At 38.8% G+C, this 20689-nt stretch overlaps 1 protein-coding gene across 1 annotated transcript in view; it reads right to left on the bottom strand.

Annotated features, from left to right (window-relative positions):
- The window catches only part of mad1l1 (mitotic arrest deficient 1 like 1), a 206873-nt gene that overhangs the window by 168198 nt on the left and 17986 nt on the right, over positions 1-20689 (bottom strand). Inside the window, exon 10 of the mRNA XM_036535154.1 lies at positions 17597-17683. Within this exon, the coding sequence (XP_036391047.1) occupies positions 17597-17683 (87 nt within the window). The remainder of the gene's footprint in view (positions 1-17596; positions 17684-20689) is intronic.

The raw sequence follows: 20689 nt of genomic DNA, 5'->3' as shown, positions 1-20689 counted from the left end.
TTTATCCCACAAGCGGAGCAAAGCTGACAAGGATTATGAGAAGGAATGTAAATAATGGTTTGGTTAACCCATTTCCATTGTTGAGGATTATCCAAAAAGAACAAAAACTCACAATTTACCTTGCACCATGCAAACAGAGCAACGATGTCACCAGCATGATAGAAAAAAGTAGCAGAATCATAGACTTGTCAGAAGAGGCAGGAGCAAACAGAAAACTGACTTTTTTGGTACAAAGCATTTTCATTTCTCTTGACACACTAAGATCCCTGCAAATCTCTTCCACAGCACAACTCAATACATAAATAATATGCCAGCAGTCCCAATATCCCCTCCCAGCATACAGAACAATGATACACCCAGACAAAAGCTAGTTTTGGAGGAATAAATATTTTCAAAACTGATACTTATGTCCATTGCCTGTTGTTTCAATCTTTTTCTGTTGAACTTTTGTACCAAATGCTTATCTGTAACATCCCCATTGCTTGATAAGGACAGACTTTCAAAGATTCAATCTTCCTCTAAGGAATTCAGATAAGATTTTCCATAGGCCAGGCAAGCAATTTTCTGCCATTTTATGTGAACCATAAGAGGTATAACACTGCATTTTGGTAACATTCTGACAATAATTCCTCCCCATAAAATTACTGTGATATTTGTCCAATTGTTGCAGTTGCTACCTTTAAATACTCTTATATGACTACCGTTAGGGCTGCAGCGGTATAGAAATGTCCTTACCACGGTATTCGAAGAACGCCACCTTGCGGTTTGCAGTAATACCGCAACCAAACCCCCCGTGTTTATTTATTTTTCTCATTTATTTATTTATTCATTCATTTGACGTTACTTGTCCCTTAATATGCGATATAGTGGTACTGCTACCACTATTGCTACTATCGCTACCACTAAAATAGGCCTAAAAGCACTGGAAAAAAAAAATAACCAACAAAGAGAACAAACTGTTTATTGGCTTTGTTGTTTCTTGTTTTTTAAAGCCTACAATTATTTTTGTGTTATTGTAAATAGGTCAATTCAGGCTTGAATTTTATCAAAAAAAAAAAAATAAAACTAAGTCACCCCCCTATTTTGATTTTAATGAACTGTTACACCAAATAACTAACCATCACAGACTTGTTTATGCCTCATTCGCAATAACCAGCAAGGGATTTAATAAACCAGAATTGGGGGCACTATGACTATTTTAAAATAGGCTATATAAATTACTCACAGTTTTTAATTTCTTAAACTCCTTATGCAATTTCAAATGTAACCATGTAACAGAAGCAGAAAATCTCTGTATTAAACAACAAATACACCTAACCTAAACAGTCATACAATCATTTGGTGCGCAAACATTGTTTCTACTGTTTTATCGCTTTCAAAAGACAAAAATCCATCGACTGAGCTCTAGGCCATCGCCAAGGCTAATTACACTAGTTTATTCATGGCGTGCATTTCAAAAACCATATAAAATGCTAAATATTTAGTCGATTAACTTAAAACTAAATAGTTATTACACACATTTAAAAGCATTTTACGTGAGTTTTGTTACGCATTATAATTAATAACCATGGGTACAGACAGGGGTTAACATACACTGAATGTTTTCTTCCATGACATTATTTGTTGACAGCTGCAGTTGCTCACTAGTTTTCAACACCAGACTCGCAAACTGCTTCTCCTCAGTGTCAGTCCTCTTGATTGATTTGGTCAGGGTTACAATGACGTGATGCGCTTGCTAAATGTTATGTGTATGCTCAGTGCAGAGGTCTGGGCGTTTTAGAATCGTTTTCTCGTTCTCGTGTGGAGAGATTAAAAAAAAAAAAAAAAAAAAAACGTGTACTGTGGACACGATCCTTTTCAACACTGATAGAAAAAAGTGAGTTTTCGAAAATATCCGGATACGTGTAGACAAGGCCACAGACCAAGCCAAAAGCTACACGAGGATGGCAGGACTCTCTGATAAGGGGGAAAAAGCTGTTATGACAGTAATGGCAGTGACGGGCTCAACACCGCAGTACACCTCCTAATACCGCGGTATAGCAGTGATGCAGCCCTGACTACTGTCAAAGTTTTATTACCGAAATTTGTTTAAAACCTAATTAATTTGATTAATTTGATTTTGATTCACTGAATCCAAACGCCTGATATCTTTTAGTAGCTCTGTGGATAATGGGCATTTGCTCTGACGTTCCCCAATTCACTGTTACCTGAGACTTCACCAGCATTAAAAAGAAGTGTTGAGCCTGATTCATTTTACTATGAGGCCACACATTCTACATAGAGTGGTGTTTTATACATGATTTCCAACTATTGTATCTGTATTAAGATGATATCAGTCCACGTGAAAACTTTGATATGGTGATGGTAAATGATATACTGATATCATGGGTGTCAAAAACATTTATGTATCACCCTTCAACTACAATGCTCTTCTTGCCACCTTCTTCTTGCCTTTTAAAATTTGTTCTCAATTAACACCTTATCACCAAAAATCACCTTATACCTTTCCTAATCTTTCAATAGGAAAATACAGCGGCGAAAATAAGTGATTCTTGTGATCATGAGAAGTGAAAGCATTAAAATTGTTCTTTGCTGATCTTTCTTTGGCTCCAGCTGTGAACAAAGCACACTCTCAAGCAGAATATTAACATTAATATAGGTAGACTCATCTAAAATGGAAATCATGAGAATACTCTCAACCAAACCCAAAGTATCATGTCAAACTTTATTCAAATTCATCTGCATGAAATGTGGTGTCCTTCACTACACACCATGTTTCAGCACAGAAAGATACGCAAAATCAAACATTCTCAAGATGTATTCATGACCACCATTTTGTTTAATCATAAGAACATGGGAATAAATGCTTGCAAAGAGCTCAGTCTCTACCTTAATCTCTAATAAAAATGATTTCGAAGCAGCTTGGCAAGTGTCCCAGCCTGCTTCTTATTAATTGCACTGGGTACTACATTTAGAGTATCTGGCGTACTACAGTATCATTACTCTTTGGGAAACACTTAGTGATTAAATAATGATCTGATTCTGCCTCTTAGCTAGAGATAAAAAAAAAAATGCTTTTTCTTTCTTAGAACAAGTTCCTAATACACCACCATAGCAAAATGTTTCACTCGTTCCTCACTGTTTGCATTGCATGAGGCAAAGGCAGATTTCAGGTAACAGAGGCTACAGAACCTAATCAGCTATTTAAAGACCCGTCCAATGCAGACAGAATTGGGTCACCCTCACGGCTGAAACCATTTCACTTTGTACAGTGTTTATTTTTTTTTTTTTTCTTGGATCACCTGCAGGAGAGCAAATCTAGCTCCAGTCATGGCATTAGCTGAAGCAAAAAATGAAACCTACACATCACTGCTTGTTGCTGCTGCTGAGAAGAGTCATGTAGAATGAACATGGGGCAGTGTGTAAACACGCAGGACAGGGAGATAAGACAGCTGGCAATGATGCCAAGTCCTGGCTTTTGGCAATGCTTTCCCACACAGGTAACACTTGTGCTCAGCTTTGCTCCAAGAGACATACCTGCTGCAGGTACTTCAGTCTTCAAATGAACACTGAAAATCCTATTCATTGACACATTCCTTTTTGAACATTACCATCATCTGCCTGTTAGGCTAGTGACCTGAGGAGTTTGCCAGAGCATCAACTACATCAAATTTTTCAAAACCTCTCCCAGTTCTGCACCAGCTGTGCATGATGATTTCTGCCATGTGAATAAAGTCATGCATAATCACAGTCTGTGACTCAGTGGACTTAACAATTATTCTACACAAGACACTCTTGATATGACTTTCCCCCCTAAAATGAATGAGCCGGTCACAAAAGGCATACAAGCTGGTACATTGAGAAAATACATCTAAGTAATCAGTCATCATGTAGAGGGGAGCACAAGTGAAGGGCATCTCAGCTGGAAGTCTTTTTACTGGCAGGGGAAGGCAGTTTTTAAAGTACAAAAAGATCTCTCTGCTTCAAAGCCACACTATTCCGACCTTACTGAGGCTAACAAAGATGGTCCTAACCCACAGCCACACGAGAAGTTTTATTTGTTTCTTTATTAAAAGAATGACTTTTTTTTTTTTTTTTTAAATCTGTCTGAAGTCAACACATACACTATGCAATTATCAATCTTTAGAACATGTCTAACATTTTCTAGAAGGCTTTAAATATTCTAAATCAATTTTTTACATGTTTGGAATACCCAATGCATTTTGTCCATTTTCTCCAAATTTGGAATGCCCAATTGCATCATAGACAAACTGTTCTCACTGCTGTAATGCCTACTGTCAGGCTCAGAAGGTGAGACAAACACATGATCTCCTCCCACGGTCCCAACTCCTTAATAAAAAAGCAAGTACAATATAATATTTTAAATGATCATCAGTAATTGATCATCAGTATAAGTAATTTAATTAGATTTTGCACTGGTAAATATCACCACTACGTATGTTCATAGTCATCATTCTGTATCCATTATAAAGAATAACATTTCTTTTTTTTTTTTTCAAATAAAGCAAACAAAATGTGTTTTTACTCTGCATAAACAATATAAAGGATTTTTAATATTTTTAGATTTTTCTATACTAGAGGGGAGATTGTGCTTTCTTAGCCGGTGGCACGCCCAAATAAGATACATGGAAGCTCCCCTAGGCCAATTCATTTAATATATCAGCAGTAGTCTCCCTGCTCATCTATACCAGAATTAGAATAGCATAGATCTAGCTACTGTGGTTTTACTCCATAAGTGGAGTTTTACCTGAATCAACCACTGACGGAAATCAAATGAAACCTGGTGATCACCCAGCAAGGACTGCTTCATGCCAAAAGTTCAAGCTCTGACATAACATCAGAACCTTCTGAGGGTGCAGGCTAGCCCTACCCTCTTGTCTCCATAAATTTAAAGGCTAAGAGAGATGATAGGACTTTTGGCTGCAGGGGCTCTAAATTACGCGATGACTTGCCTTATCGTGTGCAGGAATCAAATGGCACCTCAGTGTTAAAACACAGGCTAAAAACCCATGTCTTTATCCTCCTTCCAACAACCTGCAATGTGTTCATCCATTGCCAAACTGCCATGGTTTAGTTGATGCTGAGCTTCCCACATATCACCTTGGTGTAGGCTGAAATGTAATACGGTGAAGGCGTCACACCCCTGATATCAATGCATTGCTACATGTGCATGGGCGCCAACAGTGCTCTTCTTTCTGTTCATCGGCAGGATCTCTCTGGATCACTGCAGGGCAATGTTCACACCATCTCCTACGGAGGCCATTTAGACACTCCTCACCCGCTCCAATCCTACGGTTTGATGTTGTTTTATGGAACATGTGCCTGCTTTCCTGTTTTTAGATTTTGACTTGCTTACACCTGTTACAGCTTCTTTGAGCTACAAAAGACCAGGCAGGGGGGCTTACTTTATCTTTAGCTGCCATTAGGGGTACAACGGGACAATTTTTTCCATTCACTCAAGACTAAATTTTATTGAGAACATTATGTTGTCCAAAAATAAGCATATATCGAGCCCCTGCTATTGTGTTCATCATTATTATCTTGGCTGCATTTCCACTATTCCTATGTAACGCACTTTGTGAAGTTCCTTCATTAAAGAGTACTATACAAAACAAAATGTGATTTATTTGATCTGTTCACATTGCTTGATTTCAACTTTCAAAGCAAAACATCTCCATTTTTAACCTCATCATGTCTCTTTCAGCACAGGATCATAACTCCCAAGCACTAACTGAAAAAGCGACTTTGAATCACACCCTCATGTGATTCAGATCATGGCCTACAGTAATAAAACCCAACAGTCTGTATAATTAATTTCAAAGGAACTACCTGTTCTATCAAGAAAACTGCACTCCCCTCTTCAACAACCTTGACTCATTGTCTAAATCTATCACAATACAGTGCACATTTTTCAGCTACAAGTTTTTGCAGCCACACTACTAGAAATGCCCCCTTTAGCAACACGTCAGTTTAGAACCACACATTCGCAGAATTCCTTCCAAATGAATCTGATCCCTGTTTAATCTGCAACCAATGTAAGACATACCACTTCTTTAATCTGTAAGCCTAATGACATCCACTGGTGGATTTATATTTTAATTAATTTTAAGCCAATGTAGCTGCACTACAATTTACATCACATGCTAAAGGAATATACTGATCTCTTAAGAAGGTTTGAATAGTGAGCGAACTCTTACAGTATTAAATGCATTACACCTAACCCAGTTACATATCAACATCCTTATACTGTGTATCCAATAAATCCAAATGTTGAGATACCAAGTCCAAACATCAGTAATATGAGGACTGTTACCATGTACAAACCTGAATCAAGCAGGGGTCCATTTAATGGTTTTCAGTATGGTTGTGATACATGGTAGTGTAGGAGAAATTATCTAAATAGACGGTTAAGGTCCAATGTTGTTTTTTAAGTAAAAAAGGGGGAACTTTCACAACAATAGATAACAGTATCCTCCAATATTATGTATATTTATTGCCTCATAATGAATGACTGTTAGTAATAATTTGGACTCATGTCAATCTTAACTAACTTTTGAATGAAATTTGCAAGTTCCAAAGTGCCAACTAACTTCCACTGAGACCAGACCCTAATCCCTCCTATCTGGCAAACATCTGAAACAACAAACAAGCAGTAGGGTCCGGGCTGAAACTTTCCATTTTCTAAGTTAAACTCAAAGCCACCGTAGATTATTCTCATTTCCTCATATGCTCAAAAGAAGCAGCAAAAAAAAAAAAAAACCCTGCAAAGGAAAAAAAATCCTTAAAATAGACAAATGCATTAACATTCTCATACATCTAGGTTAAGTTCCTCCAGCTCAGATGGGAGCAAGTAATGGGACAGAGCAAGTGGGAGATGACTGGGTTTTCCTGTGAGCTCTAATGAGAGTTACGCGGGGCCGGCGGCACTCCCCATTTCTCATACTAGCCCTCCGTCTACAGACAATAGGGAGATCCATCAGCTGCAGGTAGACGAGGGGAAGGATGGCCCTCCTCACCCATCTGGAAATGTTATCTCAGATGTGTCAAGAACAGGGAGACTGAGGCAGAGAGGAGAAATGGCTTGCCTACAGCAAACTTTTTATACAATTCTCTGCTCCCCTTTTTGTTTACTAAATCACTTTGCAGCACGCTTGGCAAACTGTTCTCACTCGCTTGGCCGACTTGCAAGAACATGCAACAGCTCCCCATCCTTCCAGATTGAGGAGAATATAATGTGTGACATGTCAATGCAAACATTGCCAAAAAACACTGCAGTCATTGTGGAATACTGGGAAACAGTTTGCAACCTACTAACTGAGTAACACATGGCTTAATTAGGCTAATGATTATATTTTAACACAATCAAATCATTACACAGTTTCAATATACTTCTATGATTACCTAATGTAGAAAATAGCCATGATCCTAGCCACCACAGAAAATGAATTGTGCTCATTACCATTAATGAAACTGCATGATCACTGGTACTGGGGTATTGGAATGACCTTGGTGCACAACATGAAACAAAACCTACATGTGAAAAGCATATAGCAGTTTGAAAATTTATAATAGCTGATTTACATTATGGTTAACAGAGCCGCACTGCGCAAGTACCAAAATGAAGTGCGATCATTGCAACAGATGGACAGATGGACAGTACAGTACATTGCAACAGTAAAAAGGATGGATAAAATGAATACATTTTCAAGACAATTATCCAACAGAATATTCCAATCAAAGCGGTTGGGGGAAGCTGGCATACGGGAGACATTAAATACATTCAAATGTTTTCTCATGAAAAGTAATACTTGATTCACAGTATGAAAGAGTCAGCTGAAACATTACACTAATGGGGATTAAAATGACAGATTCTGCAATTTACACCACAATGACTTTGGTCACTGCAGTTGGAGCAAGTCCCACCTTTCATTAACATTTGCAATGAGCACTAAGGGTTCCCCACTGGACCATTTACCACTTTGTCTTTGAGGAGGAAGCAGTAGTGGGAAGCATAGAGGCAATGTTGCACCACATGCAGGAAGACATGAACCATTAGGCTTCCATCAGCTCTACAGGCATAATAACAGAAAACACAACAGCTCCGGACTGTTCATTAAGTTCATTAACTGCAGATCAACAACACTATCAAAAACACTCACTTTCTCACATGCAAAAACAAGCACATTAACACATCCTATCTCTGTACAAGCATATTCAAAACATACACAAAACGCACATGAGCAATATGTTGAACATGTTATGAATTATATTCTCAATAGTGATAAATCAATCTTGGATTCGATATTCTCTATAGTGATGAATCAATCCACCCTTATTAAAAATGTATGAATGATAACGGCAAAACTGATTAGGTGCAAAAACAGTATATTAAAACATACATTTAACATCTTCTGTTTGGCTTTATAGCCTTAGACCTGCATGCAATACTGCCATTTGGCTCCTTCTGAACACTGCAACTTTAACTGAGAATGTAGAATCGCCACATGAAACAAGAAAAAAAGACATGAAAAAGTGTCAGCTTGAAAGGCAAATGTTTCCTTTTGAATTCTGTTAGGTAACCATAATAATGAAAGGCTTGTAAAATACTATTCATTATCCAGCATCAGCTAGTCAAAAAAACCTGCATCGCATTTTATAATTAGTACGATACCAAATTCTTGAGCGCATAAGCTTGTCAGCCGAAGGTCTCAGGATCAGTTTTGTGTTTGAAAATGACTGTTCAGCTCCTTGACAATCTTGTACTTGACTGGCGAGCCCTGTACATCTCTGCTCAAATCAAGGAGATGGGACCTAATTGCTGTCCCACAATTAGAATTTGCTCTGATCATCAACTCCACTCGAAACGTAAACTGGAAAGAGGAAACAGAGGGAAAGGTAGCTCATAAAGAAGTTTCCAAAAATGCCAATTACTGGAGCCAAAGAACTTGCTTTATTGGGGAAGCCTCCCAATAGACACCTCTCACCATGAATAACTCAAAGCTAAAGCTCTGTGGCTGGAGAACACAGACAGTAATTGTACCCCCTGGGTTCAGACAACTATCAAAACTATAAATAGATACAAATACCGAACATGCATACTTATATATGGAACATACATAAGAGGAAAAGTGACACAAACAAGGTACGATTCATTTTCAAAATTTCTGTATCTGATTTACAGACCAATGACGAATACTGTGTTCGCTGTGTTTACTGGTCACAGCAACAACAGTAATTCTCTTTTTTCCTGTGATCCCCAATCTAGGTAACATCCAAAAGCAAACATTGCATAGAAAACGTAAATACTGTTGTGAAGGATGTATGGGAGCCCAGTTCTTATTTTTCACCACCCTTTCCTCAGCTTGTTTCCTCCTACCGACACATGACCCATACCTGACTGCTTCAGTTAAGCAGACTCAAAACACCCATCACCAGGGCTTCCAGGTGGCTCAGACAGTCAAAGCACTTGCTCCTAACACAGGCTGAGCATGCCATGCATCATCTGTCAGTGATGACTAGGAGCCCACAGCGGTGGAACAAACTGGCTTCGTTCCACCAAGGATAGGGGTGGGTTTGGCAGGCGTCCCTTGTGTCACCAGTGGCACATTACAATTCTCTCAGGCACCTGTGAGTTACTTGGACAGCATCAAACAGGTGTGCCTATCTTATGCCTCCTAATGTGCTGTGGAACTTCTGGAGTAAAAAAAAAAAAAAAAATAGTCACGTTGGCTTGCATAGCTATTGGAAGATTACATACACCTTGCCCTCCACTCCTGCTCAGGTACAGAGGCTCTCATGGAAGGGAGAGCTTACTGTTCAACTAGCATTGATGTATAGTTTGGTAGTAAAGGTTAACTACAATTAGCAATGGTAGGCCTTTGCCTGGTTTAGAATGCAAACACATAAGGCTTGAGGGTAGCAGCTGAAAACATGTCTACAAGAAAACCCTTGGAGAATGTGCAGCACCAGTCCATTCCAGTCAACAATCAATTTCATAATGCAATGAACTCAATCAAATTTAAAAGCTTATTAGAGAAAGGTAAAATGTATATTATAAATGTTGGGAGCTTCCATAAAGAATGAGGGCTATATGACTTTGAGAAAACAAGAGGTGATGGATACGGTTTTCTTTAAGTTCTTTACATTTTTTTTCAGTGAGGCATTATAAATCTGAGAGGAACAAAAGGGGCTGAACTGCACAAAAGGTCACAGACACTGGCATTGGATAATGAATTTATCCACTAACTGAAAGTGCAAACATCTCAATGCCCCACACGCTGTATTTCATTAAGCACTGTTACGGAAGAATGTTGTGAGGGTAAGAAATAAACTGATTTCACCTTGTCATTATAAACTGAATGTAAATAATGTGGAAATGCTCAAATGTACTGGAAGTGAGCGTTCAGATTTAAGATTTCATACAGAAATGGCAGCCAACAAGTAAGCTAAATCTTCTTGGACACTGTGTTCTCAATCTTTTAAATCACTGGGAACATCCCTCATCCACATCACCTGGAGGTGAGGCCATTAAAAAAGTGGATTTCGAGACCCCAGTGAAACAGGCACCTCTGTCTGACAAGGTTTTTAACATCTGCTCACAGAAATTGTGCATGATGCATCGGTTTTATTAAGGCATACTTCATTCAAGCACAAGCACCCAAATAATTTGTGTGCAATCACACTGCTTCTGTCATTCACGGTGAAACAAATCACAGCTGTGCTGCTCATTTTCTGCTTGTCCGTGCTTAATGGCTTTACCTTTCCCTTTCCTTAGTTCTTGATTTTTTTCTTCATACTTGAGGAAAGATTTCCAACAAGAAGCTGTCTTTAACATTGTTCTGCTGTCAGTGTCACCTGTCTTTTCACAACACTATACAGAGAGAGTCTTCCTTTCAAGTTTTATATCATCTCTGGCTTTGGAACACAGGCTTCAGGATCATTCATAACAATGGAGCTCGCGCAATTTAATAGTCAGTCTTAATCCAACTAGACAAATGAGCCATCTATGCCAGCCCTGCTGGATTGATAAAAATGTTATGTCGCTCTGCCTAACAGAGGATGAAAGGCAAGGACCATTTGTCTTGTCAACTTGGACTTCTCAAAATCTGTCAAAAATTCCAAATACCTTATTTTTTTATATGGACCCAGCACAACCCAAATCAAATAAGTCACCTGTCAATTCTGGCAAATAGAATAAGCGGTCGAATGAAATGATCATCACTCACATCTGAAAGATCCGAAATTAAAGACCTGGGTAAGGTGTAAAATTTTAACTGTGGTACGGAAACCTGTCAACCTGTCCTCTTTTCTCACATACAGAGCTGTCACTTCAAAAATGTATCTCTCACGTACTGACAGAAAGTAAGGACGTGTGATGTTGCAAACACAGAAATGTATTTGTGATCAAACATTGCTGTGAACAAGAGTCTTATCTTACAAAACAACAGATTTTACTTCAAAATATTTCTAATGAAATTGCTAATGCACACTCTGGGTGGGGGATGACTCTCAATATCTTTAAATAATACTAGCATGATAACAAAAAACCAAGGAATTAATTAATACAGCAGCTGTTTGACATCCTTCTTAATGAGCAAATAAAAGAAAACTATGCTTTCCAAAGTTAAGTGCAAAATATGATCTAATATCTATACAGACTTTACAGATTAAATCAAACACACTAACATCAAAGCCAAAGGAAGAGCTCATTTTGTTAGCTCCTGTAGCAATTTTTCCCCTCTCAAAATAAACACCCTTTGGGAATATTCTTTTATTAAACACCAGTTGATCATTATCCCTGAGGAGACAATCTTTTCTGAATACGTTTCAGCTGTGGAATTTGAGGAAAAGTTTTGTACCTCATCTACACTATAAAAAGTGTGGTAAACAAACTGCTCTAGATTTTGATTCTAAATAAGTCCCTTTAGTCAATGCCGGAGACAAGTCAGATCATGACATTACGACACAGGATAAAGTCCAGGACTCCCTGCTGCTTTAGTCCATGTTTAATGAATCTGTGCTTGGCAACAGATTGAGTCTATGAGGAATTGGGGGTTTGTGGGTGTAGTCCATGAGAGACAAAACTATCTTCTCATGCACATTTTCAAGTTTAAAAACAACCATGCATAACTTCACAAAACATCTTTACTTGCACTATATAGAGATATAAACACAACATAACAATATCAGTGTTCACAATTCAATACAGCTTCATTGGTTAGCAATGGCAATAATTGACACTGATAAAAGTTAAAGAAGGTTGTGAGGGATGGAGATCAAATATGCTCCAAATTTGTAAAACTCCAGCACTTCATTCATTTGAACAAGACCAAATGGATCCTAAAATTGAATTTTAAAGTTCAATGGATAGAAGAGCAAAATAAAATGCTTATAGTTAATCAGGGCCAACTTACATCTTTCTGCACAACAGAGAAATCAATGAGGGAAAAGGCAAATCATACTTTAAGGTTTCCTTCAAATATTACACTTGTGCCATGAGCTAGACCAGAGTATCAGCATTATAGACATTAAAATGGATTAATGAGGTTTAAGGCTGGTTTTTAGAAGCCAATTTAAAAAGAGTTGAAGCATGAAAAAGCAATTTACCCGAGAAAGCTAAAGGAAATAAACACCAGGACAGAAAAAAGTATGTGACTAAAAGATAAGTGGAGACAGCTTCACACCACCACTAAATGAAATATTACACTGAGGAGATGCGTCTGTCAGCTTCCAAAACACAAACGTCGTCCTCAAAATTTTTTTTTTTACAGTATATCTAAAAATGGAGGATAAACATAACAAGTGCAACAGTGTTTTGAGACTATGCTCTGATACTAGCATCCAAAAACATGGGAAACGCACAAAATTAACAGAAGCTGTAACTTGCCTGTAAAAAATAAATTCATTTAAACAAGCACATCTTCAATGATTAGCAAAAATGTAAGCAACTATTTCCAGCGGATCCTTTTTTTTTTTTTTGGAGAAACAAACTTCGTAGGGTTGCTTTGTTAATTTGTTGCACTCCAACAGGTTCGACAGGCTGCTTGCAATTGTACAAGTCAAGCTATTACCTCCTTACAGCCTACCCCTCCACACAGGCAATGATCAAACCATTCTAATTAGAGTGTCAGGTTCAGCTATAATAATTTGGAGTCAGTAAAATATACGAGGTGTGGAAAAGGGACATAAAGCCGCAGAACGTTCAACATATTCCATTTAGTAGGTGGGAGAAGTCATATTTATGACTTATTTCCTACATTTGGATGATTGCTCTTTGAAGCTGAAAACTAATGAGCATGTCTCTCTAAGTTCTTCGCCTCTAAAGTTGTCTCAGAAGATTGAATGCAGCACGCTGAATATTTTAACATCTGATCGTGATTGAAATCACAGCAGCACTTCTCTTATTGGCACAGCACAGGCACTTGTTTGTTTTGTTTCAGCTATTCAAAAATACATCTTTCATATCCTCAGGGTTCCTATGGGGGGAAAAAACACACATAGGGGGAAGAAAAAAAGAATTCAAACATCTTATCAACGGAGATGTATGAGCATGCTTGTAACTATCCATCTTTTCTTGATGAAATGAATATGAATTAGCTTAGAAATACCGATTAGTAAACCAACCTACGGTTTGTCCTTCAAAAAGACTTTATTATAATTGAAAAACTTTGAAAGCGTTTAAAAATAGGCAGTGTAGTTAATCCAATGCACCTGTGCATTAGCAAGATCAGTTGTTTCCTTATGTTTGGTATTGTGCCATTTCGTGTCTTGCTCCAAGAGTCATGTGCTTTGCCAAAGTCTTGGTTTTTTCGCCCATGGTGAGAACACTGAATGAACCTCAGAGTGATGAAAGAAGTGACTCCGCAAAGCCCTACACACCATAAATGCCATAAAACCTACTCTAACTAAAGGGGAAAAAAAAAAAAAACATTGGAGGCCATGGCTGGTGCAACATCTGCGTCATCGCTGATTACAAGACCCCCTGTGGAACTGGCTACATCCGCATGCCAATTTCCACTGCCAGCACTGCAGCAACTGCAAAATTCTGAAACTGCAAGATTAATGGCCCCGAACACCCCAAAAAGACTCCCCAGCTAGGGCTCCACGTGCAACAGAAGCCAAAAATTTGGGCAAAGTGTGACTGTAATGCAGAGTCATTTTTTCCCCATAAAGTTAATCCTTCCACAGAACATTTTTTTATTATTGTCCATGTCACTGGTGCAGAACTCTGGGGTGTTTCAGTAACACATTGATAAAATCCTGAGTAAAAACAAAGGCAAACTTCCCCTGATACACAATTCAAAACTAAGGAAAGAACACTGATATGCTGTGATCGATTTCAGAGAATGAATTAAACCCATCCAATCTGGCTACAAAAGTTCCTTCAGACTCTGTGTGACACACAAAAACAAATCCTTTTCTGATTTACCATCTTGAGAACAAAATGCATAAACTAGTAAATCTAAAGTGACTGCAGAAATTGTTAAGACATTTAAAACACAGCTTGACTAAATATTAACGTTCCCCTGGTGATCAACACAGCAAGTTCATGAAGGGCATGGCAGGCGGCAGCATCTCTCAAAACAAACGGCAGGGATCCATCTATATTTATTTCATTTGGAATTCAATCTTCCAGTATAAAACACATCTCAAAGGTACAAGAGGGACCCTTCAAGGTTTTGTTTTCAAATTTTCTTCGGCTTTGTTCAGCAAAGTCACATTTAAAAGCATGTATAATACATACAAATACAAAGCCCATACAAAGTAGGCCCCTAAGGGAATACTCACAGAATGACGCTAAATACTAAAACCTGTCTCCACTTTTTTTTGTTCCCGATTTCCTTTGACACTCTCTAAAATGTTGAAAGCAGTCCACTGCAAGAAAAAACAAGAGACTACCCCCACAGACATTAAATCTAGTGACCAATTCAGTCCAATGTGTTTGTTTTAGAAATATGTTGTACAAATAGTTTTGCTATGAACCATAACTTACTAATAAACTGAAAAAATATCTCACCTGTAAAAAGGGCCCAGTGGCCAGCATGTGACCATCAATGTTGTGAGCTAACAGTATCCTCCCCCAGCCATTTTCAGCTTTCACTCAAGCCAGAGGCAGCAATCTACACATACCCTTTTCAATTCAGCTGCTGAACACTGAGTGTGGCTTTATCAAATACCGCTTTATAACCAGAACATCCACATATACCACTAACTGTGAAAGACTGTGAAAGCCCATGTGCAGAGTAGTGAGATATAATACAAAGGGACTTCATGCTATCTTCACCACGACAGCATAAGGAGTTAACATTTTGATCAAGCTAATGAATGTAGATCAGATGCAAGGTGACACAGGAGACTTTTAACACTGTTAACAATGTATCATCAGAAATGTTCTCTGAATGTTCTGACATGGAACACTGAACTAAAATTCAAATGTACATTCTACACGCATTGTCAGACTGTTCATTTTAACTGTTGGAATACTAGGGGTAAACTCAGTGATATGTATGCAGGGAGGCACTGAAGCCCCAGTACACATTTAACCCTACAGTCTGCAGTATCAGTGAGTTTGTTTGCATGGCTTAAGATTAGACATTCCTCAGATGTGACAAACAGCACCAAAAAACATGCGTATGCTACTGCTATATGAAGAGAACTACACTTCAAAATAAGAAAAACTGCACAAACTGCCGATGAAAACAAGCTGGGGATCACACAAGGTCTTGGCTGAGAAACAAATTTAAGATTCCTGCAGCTCTGTTAACAGCTTTGCTGGGCTGATTTGAAAAGATCAATAACTGTTTTGTAGACCGCAGTCATGCAGGCACATTATGTGAGCTTTATTTTTTCCAAGGCCCTTTGATACTAATTCTGACGTCAACAGTTAGTAAACGCTAATGATCCTTTGGTTCGTTTCCTCATAATTGCCAAACTAGGAGGAGGCAGAAAGACTCATACAGCTCTCAGAGTTGTTTTAGAGAGAAACTGTAAAGCAGGAAGAACACAGTTAAAGGTGAGCAGTGTGCCTTACTTTGTTGTGCTGCTATTTTGATCTGTGACATAATTAACAGTATTTTAAAATGGTATTTAGGACTACACAGGAACACATAAGAAACCCCAAGACAACTCTCCTATTAAAATCTATAGTGTGTGTGCATGTGTGCGTGGAACATGTGCATGTCAGTGTGCATGTGTGCGTGAGTGTCCTTAAGGTGGGCCAACATCACAAGATATTCATAATGCAGTATTTCCATGATGCATTACTTTTTTACACTTCTCACATACTTGGAATGGGGGGTGGGGATGAATATTATTCATTTGTATATAACATTTAAAAAAATGTTTTAAAAAAAGCGTGATTCATATATTCACTACACTTAAATAGCGTGATGATTGCATACACAAACTCTGACCATGACGAGCAACAAATGGCAACCACGGTTGAAAACATCCGAGAAGTCGTTTTCATAAACAAATCAACACAAACTTATCATTTTCATCATTGCTAACTTTGCTCTCAAATACCAAACAGTTTACTGAACAGTTTACTCAGAAAATTTCAAATGATTTGTACCTTGAATAGTACCAGTGCCTTTTCCTACCCGCATAATTGTAGGTGCTGCAGATTTTATTAAAATGAATGAAATGTTGACTTTACTCCCCCACTAGAATTAATGGCATTTGTACAGCAGCACACTAATGTTTTGCAGCCTGACGCCTCACAGTATCAAGCTCCTTTCTCAGCCAGACTGTGACGCCCAGCTCCCCGCACCATCTCGCAGGGCCATAGTGCCCCACACCATGCCCATGGCCACACCTGGCAATAGCCCGAGACTCACTAGCCCCTGACTCCCCAGCCCACACCACCACTTTTGCCCAGGAAGCCCAATTAAGTTTTAGTTTTGCTGACCACCAACTCTGGCTGCTCACCCACCACCCGCCAAGCTTTACAACCAGCCACTCCTGTTTCCTTGTGTGAAGTTTTTTCGTGCTTTGAACATAATTTTGTACATGCAGCATTGTTGAACTATATGTACCAAGTTCATTAAAAATCATGTATATTTTCCTTAAGGTGGTTAAGACATGCTGCCTTAACATCACCCTGGGAATCACTGCAATAAAGTGGGTAGGAAACTGTTTCCTATGCATATATAACAGTTGTATTAATATTAAATTGTTACAATCTTCACAGTAAAGGTTTCAAAGGTTTCCACGTTTGTCAGCTTTCGTAGGATAAGGTGCCTGTAAATGCTTGAGAGAATACATTACATTATTGGGATTTAGCAAATGCTCTTATCCAGAGTGAATTACATTACAGGTTTTTTTACATGTTATCCATTTATACAGCTGGGTATTTATTGAGGCAATTCTTGGTTGAGTACCTAAGTACCCTTAAGTACCCTTGCCCAAGGGTACAACAGCCAACAGGAACAAGGGTTCCCCAGTGCGGAATCGAACCCTCAACCTTTTGGTTACGAGTCCTGCTCCTTACCACTATGCTACATTGCCTCTTCCTGCCAATGAGCACAGTCTCTCTAAGATAACCAAGTAACACGAAAAGCCGACAGCCGCCTACCTGCTCGTCACAGAGTAGTTCTGCTGCTTCAGGCTGATCTCTCGCTGCTGAATCTGAATGATCTCTCTTGACAAGTCCTCTGGTGTCCTGTGGGAGAGAAACAGGTGGACAATGAACAGCAATGCCTTTGGGATGGATTACAGGGAGAGGTAGGACAATACTGCCAAATTGTGTATCAGACTGTAGTGGTAGGAGATTTGGCAAAAAACTAAAAACATTAAAGCCTACAGAAACTGGCTGGATACAGACACAGGGAAAAACAGACCTGCAAAACCAGACATGGAGACACAGAAGAAAGAAAATAGGAGAATATGATTATTTTCCAAGCACGTGAGAATCTTCAGAATCCTTGAACGTGCTGAAATAAACTGTTCTTTCATGTAACTCACAATAAGTATGTTGAAACAAATGTCAGACAGAAGCCACAAAGAGCAATTGCCAGAACGGCAGCGTCTCTCCCCATTGAGCCATTTAACGAACATGCATCACGGGGAGAATAAAGGTCAGACAACTGAGCACTCTTCTGTGTTGTTAAAACTTCAAGACTACCAAATGACTAAGTTTCTTTACCAAAGTCAATTATCAAAAGTAAAAAAAAAATAAAAACACACACAATCTATACAATGGACCTCAGTCACCCTACTAACACCTAACTACACAGGCCTTCAGTAAGTCTGTAAACTATGTAAACTAATGGTTAACAAAGTGAGGAACAAATCAAGAGTTGTATTATGAAATCTACTGAGTCTCTAATAATAGAACAGTCTTAGAACAGTGACTTCTGATAATTCTGAATCATTGGAAAGCACAATTAATGACAAAATGAAAGAACAAAATGCCACAAATAGTGTTTGATTTACAGCAAACGACCCAGCTCACTCATTCATGTAGCTATTCTCCAGTGCTTTTCACACTTGTACTCCAACAAAAATCTTTGTTTCACTTCAGTTTAAACAGCTCAGAAGAAATAACCTTATTTATTTATTTTTGCTTTGAACACCCTGCGATAAGAACCACAATATTGCAACAATGGAAAATTATAGATAAGCACTACAGCAACTACATCCTTTTATGACATGAAAGAGGAGGAAGTTTAATTAACTTATTCCAATTGTGAAGCAGACATTATTTGCTTTCATTTTTTTCAGTGAATACCTGATTGTCAAATTGTTCTGAATCCCTCTCTATTAATACAGACTTGCCAGACAACTGCAACTTGGCTGTCAAATACTTCAGGCAGCTACTGCTTTGTACCCAATGTCTACAAGTCCTACCTAAATATTATTCAGAAACTGTAGGACAAAATTTTTGCTCCACCTCCCTTCAAATACATTTTTGTTTGCTGAAAAGGAGTATAAAACCTGGCATTAAGCTCAGTGGAGGTGGGTAGGTCATCCTCAGTCCACCCGTTTCACTCCTCTCAGACACCCTGCGATTCGTCAGGTGCCTGGGAGTTGCTAGAAGAATGTCAGCAGAGTGGTATCTCTCCTCCAATGAGCACCCACTCCGCTGTAGTGCACTGCATGACTTGCTGTATGAAAAATAGCCCATAGCTGTGTGCGAGTTTATTAGAGGATTGCATTGGTCTCGCCTCAGCGCTCCTGCATGAGGGCAGAGGTTGCCACTGTGAGTCAAACCTAATAAACAACTGGTGATTCCAAAGTAGGGTTGCATAAAGGGTGAGGGGAAACATAAAAATTGACATTCATTGATATGTCTATAAAAGAATGACCTGAAATACAGAATGACGAACACAGATTCCATGACAACTTAGAAACCAGGCTGGTTTCGTTTCTGTCTCTGGACGCTCGCTTAACTCTCAAAAGCCTTGATCTCAGACTTAAGTGTTTGCTACCCATGTCATATTTTCTTCAAAGGACGCGAAAGCTTTGGTGTCACAGATGTGATTTGCAGGGCTTTAGTTAACAGACCATTCCCCTGCTTCCACAGTTTCTTTTTTCTCTTGCAGGTTACAAATCATTTCCCAAGCCTGACAGGTGCTGAGTTTAATAAAGTGAGAGGTCTCTTAGAATTAGCTCCAGCGCCATCTGTCTCGGGCTCTCCATTCAATCACCGTCACAACTTTTCATTCATCTGTCTGTGAGCCACCGGCCCGGCCTAATAGCCTCCGGAAACGAATTACACACCTGTCCCTTGACACATGTAAATAAAATGAGGAAGATGTGAAATCCACTAGTTTGAATGCTCATCTGGCCACCACCTTCTCTGCTCAGAGAGGACTTACAGGATGCTGAAGAGATTGGGGCTCTTTTTTTTTAAATGAGGGGAAAACACACACACCTCAATGAGAAGCAGAATGTCCTTCAGATTTAAATAAATAACATTTAATACCTGTAAGGTTCATAAACTTGCCATAGGCTGAAATTGAGATTCAGCAATTAGATCAGTCTTATCTTTCTGTGCACATGCATCCCATTCCTGGCATCCTGTATACCATTCCTGTTCAACCAATTAAGGGAGAATTGTTCATATTCAAAAAAAAAAAAAAGGCTCAAAATCTTAAAGCAACACCTGTGTTGTTTGTGTATGTCAAAGAAAGCCACAGCGCCATGGTTCCACCATGAGTGGAAACCCTGATGCATTGATGTGTAAGAAAGTGAGATGTGGTGAGTTCCAGTAGTGACTAATATTCCCCCAAAGCCTGACACGCTGCATATTCTGAAATGAAGTACAGCAGGTGAGAAAGTGTCTGTGAATGATTAGAAATCAGAGATGTAGGGGGCTACAACTTCAGCAAATTCACATAATCTGGACCGTTTTCACCAATTCAGAAAAAAATGTGAGAAACCTGGAATGTGGCTGCTTACAGTCTGAACAGAACATGAACAGGACAGAGAAAGGGAGAAAGAGAGAGACTTGCATTCCATCTATCAGCAACCATTTAGAGAAAGCTGGGCATTTCCACCACATAAAGACATAAGGTGAGTAAGAGTTTAGTCTGAGCCGCATACAGCCTATTATGCCAGAAAACCCAAATGCATGGCATTCATTATAAATGAATTTGGAAGTTACAGAGAACAAAAACTGGTCTTGCTTTATAACAAGTAGTCAGCTACAGCAATTCCACATGAG

The sequence above is a fragment of the Megalops cyprinoides genome, chromosome 1, assembly GCF_013368585.1.
Source record: "Megalops cyprinoides isolate fMegCyp1 chromosome 1, fMegCyp1.pri, whole genome shotgun sequence".
Taxonomy (NCBI): domain Eukaryota; kingdom Metazoa; phylum Chordata; class Actinopteri; order Elopiformes; family Megalopidae; genus Megalops; species Megalops cyprinoides.
This window is presented reverse-complemented; position numbering and strand designations above follow the sequence as displayed.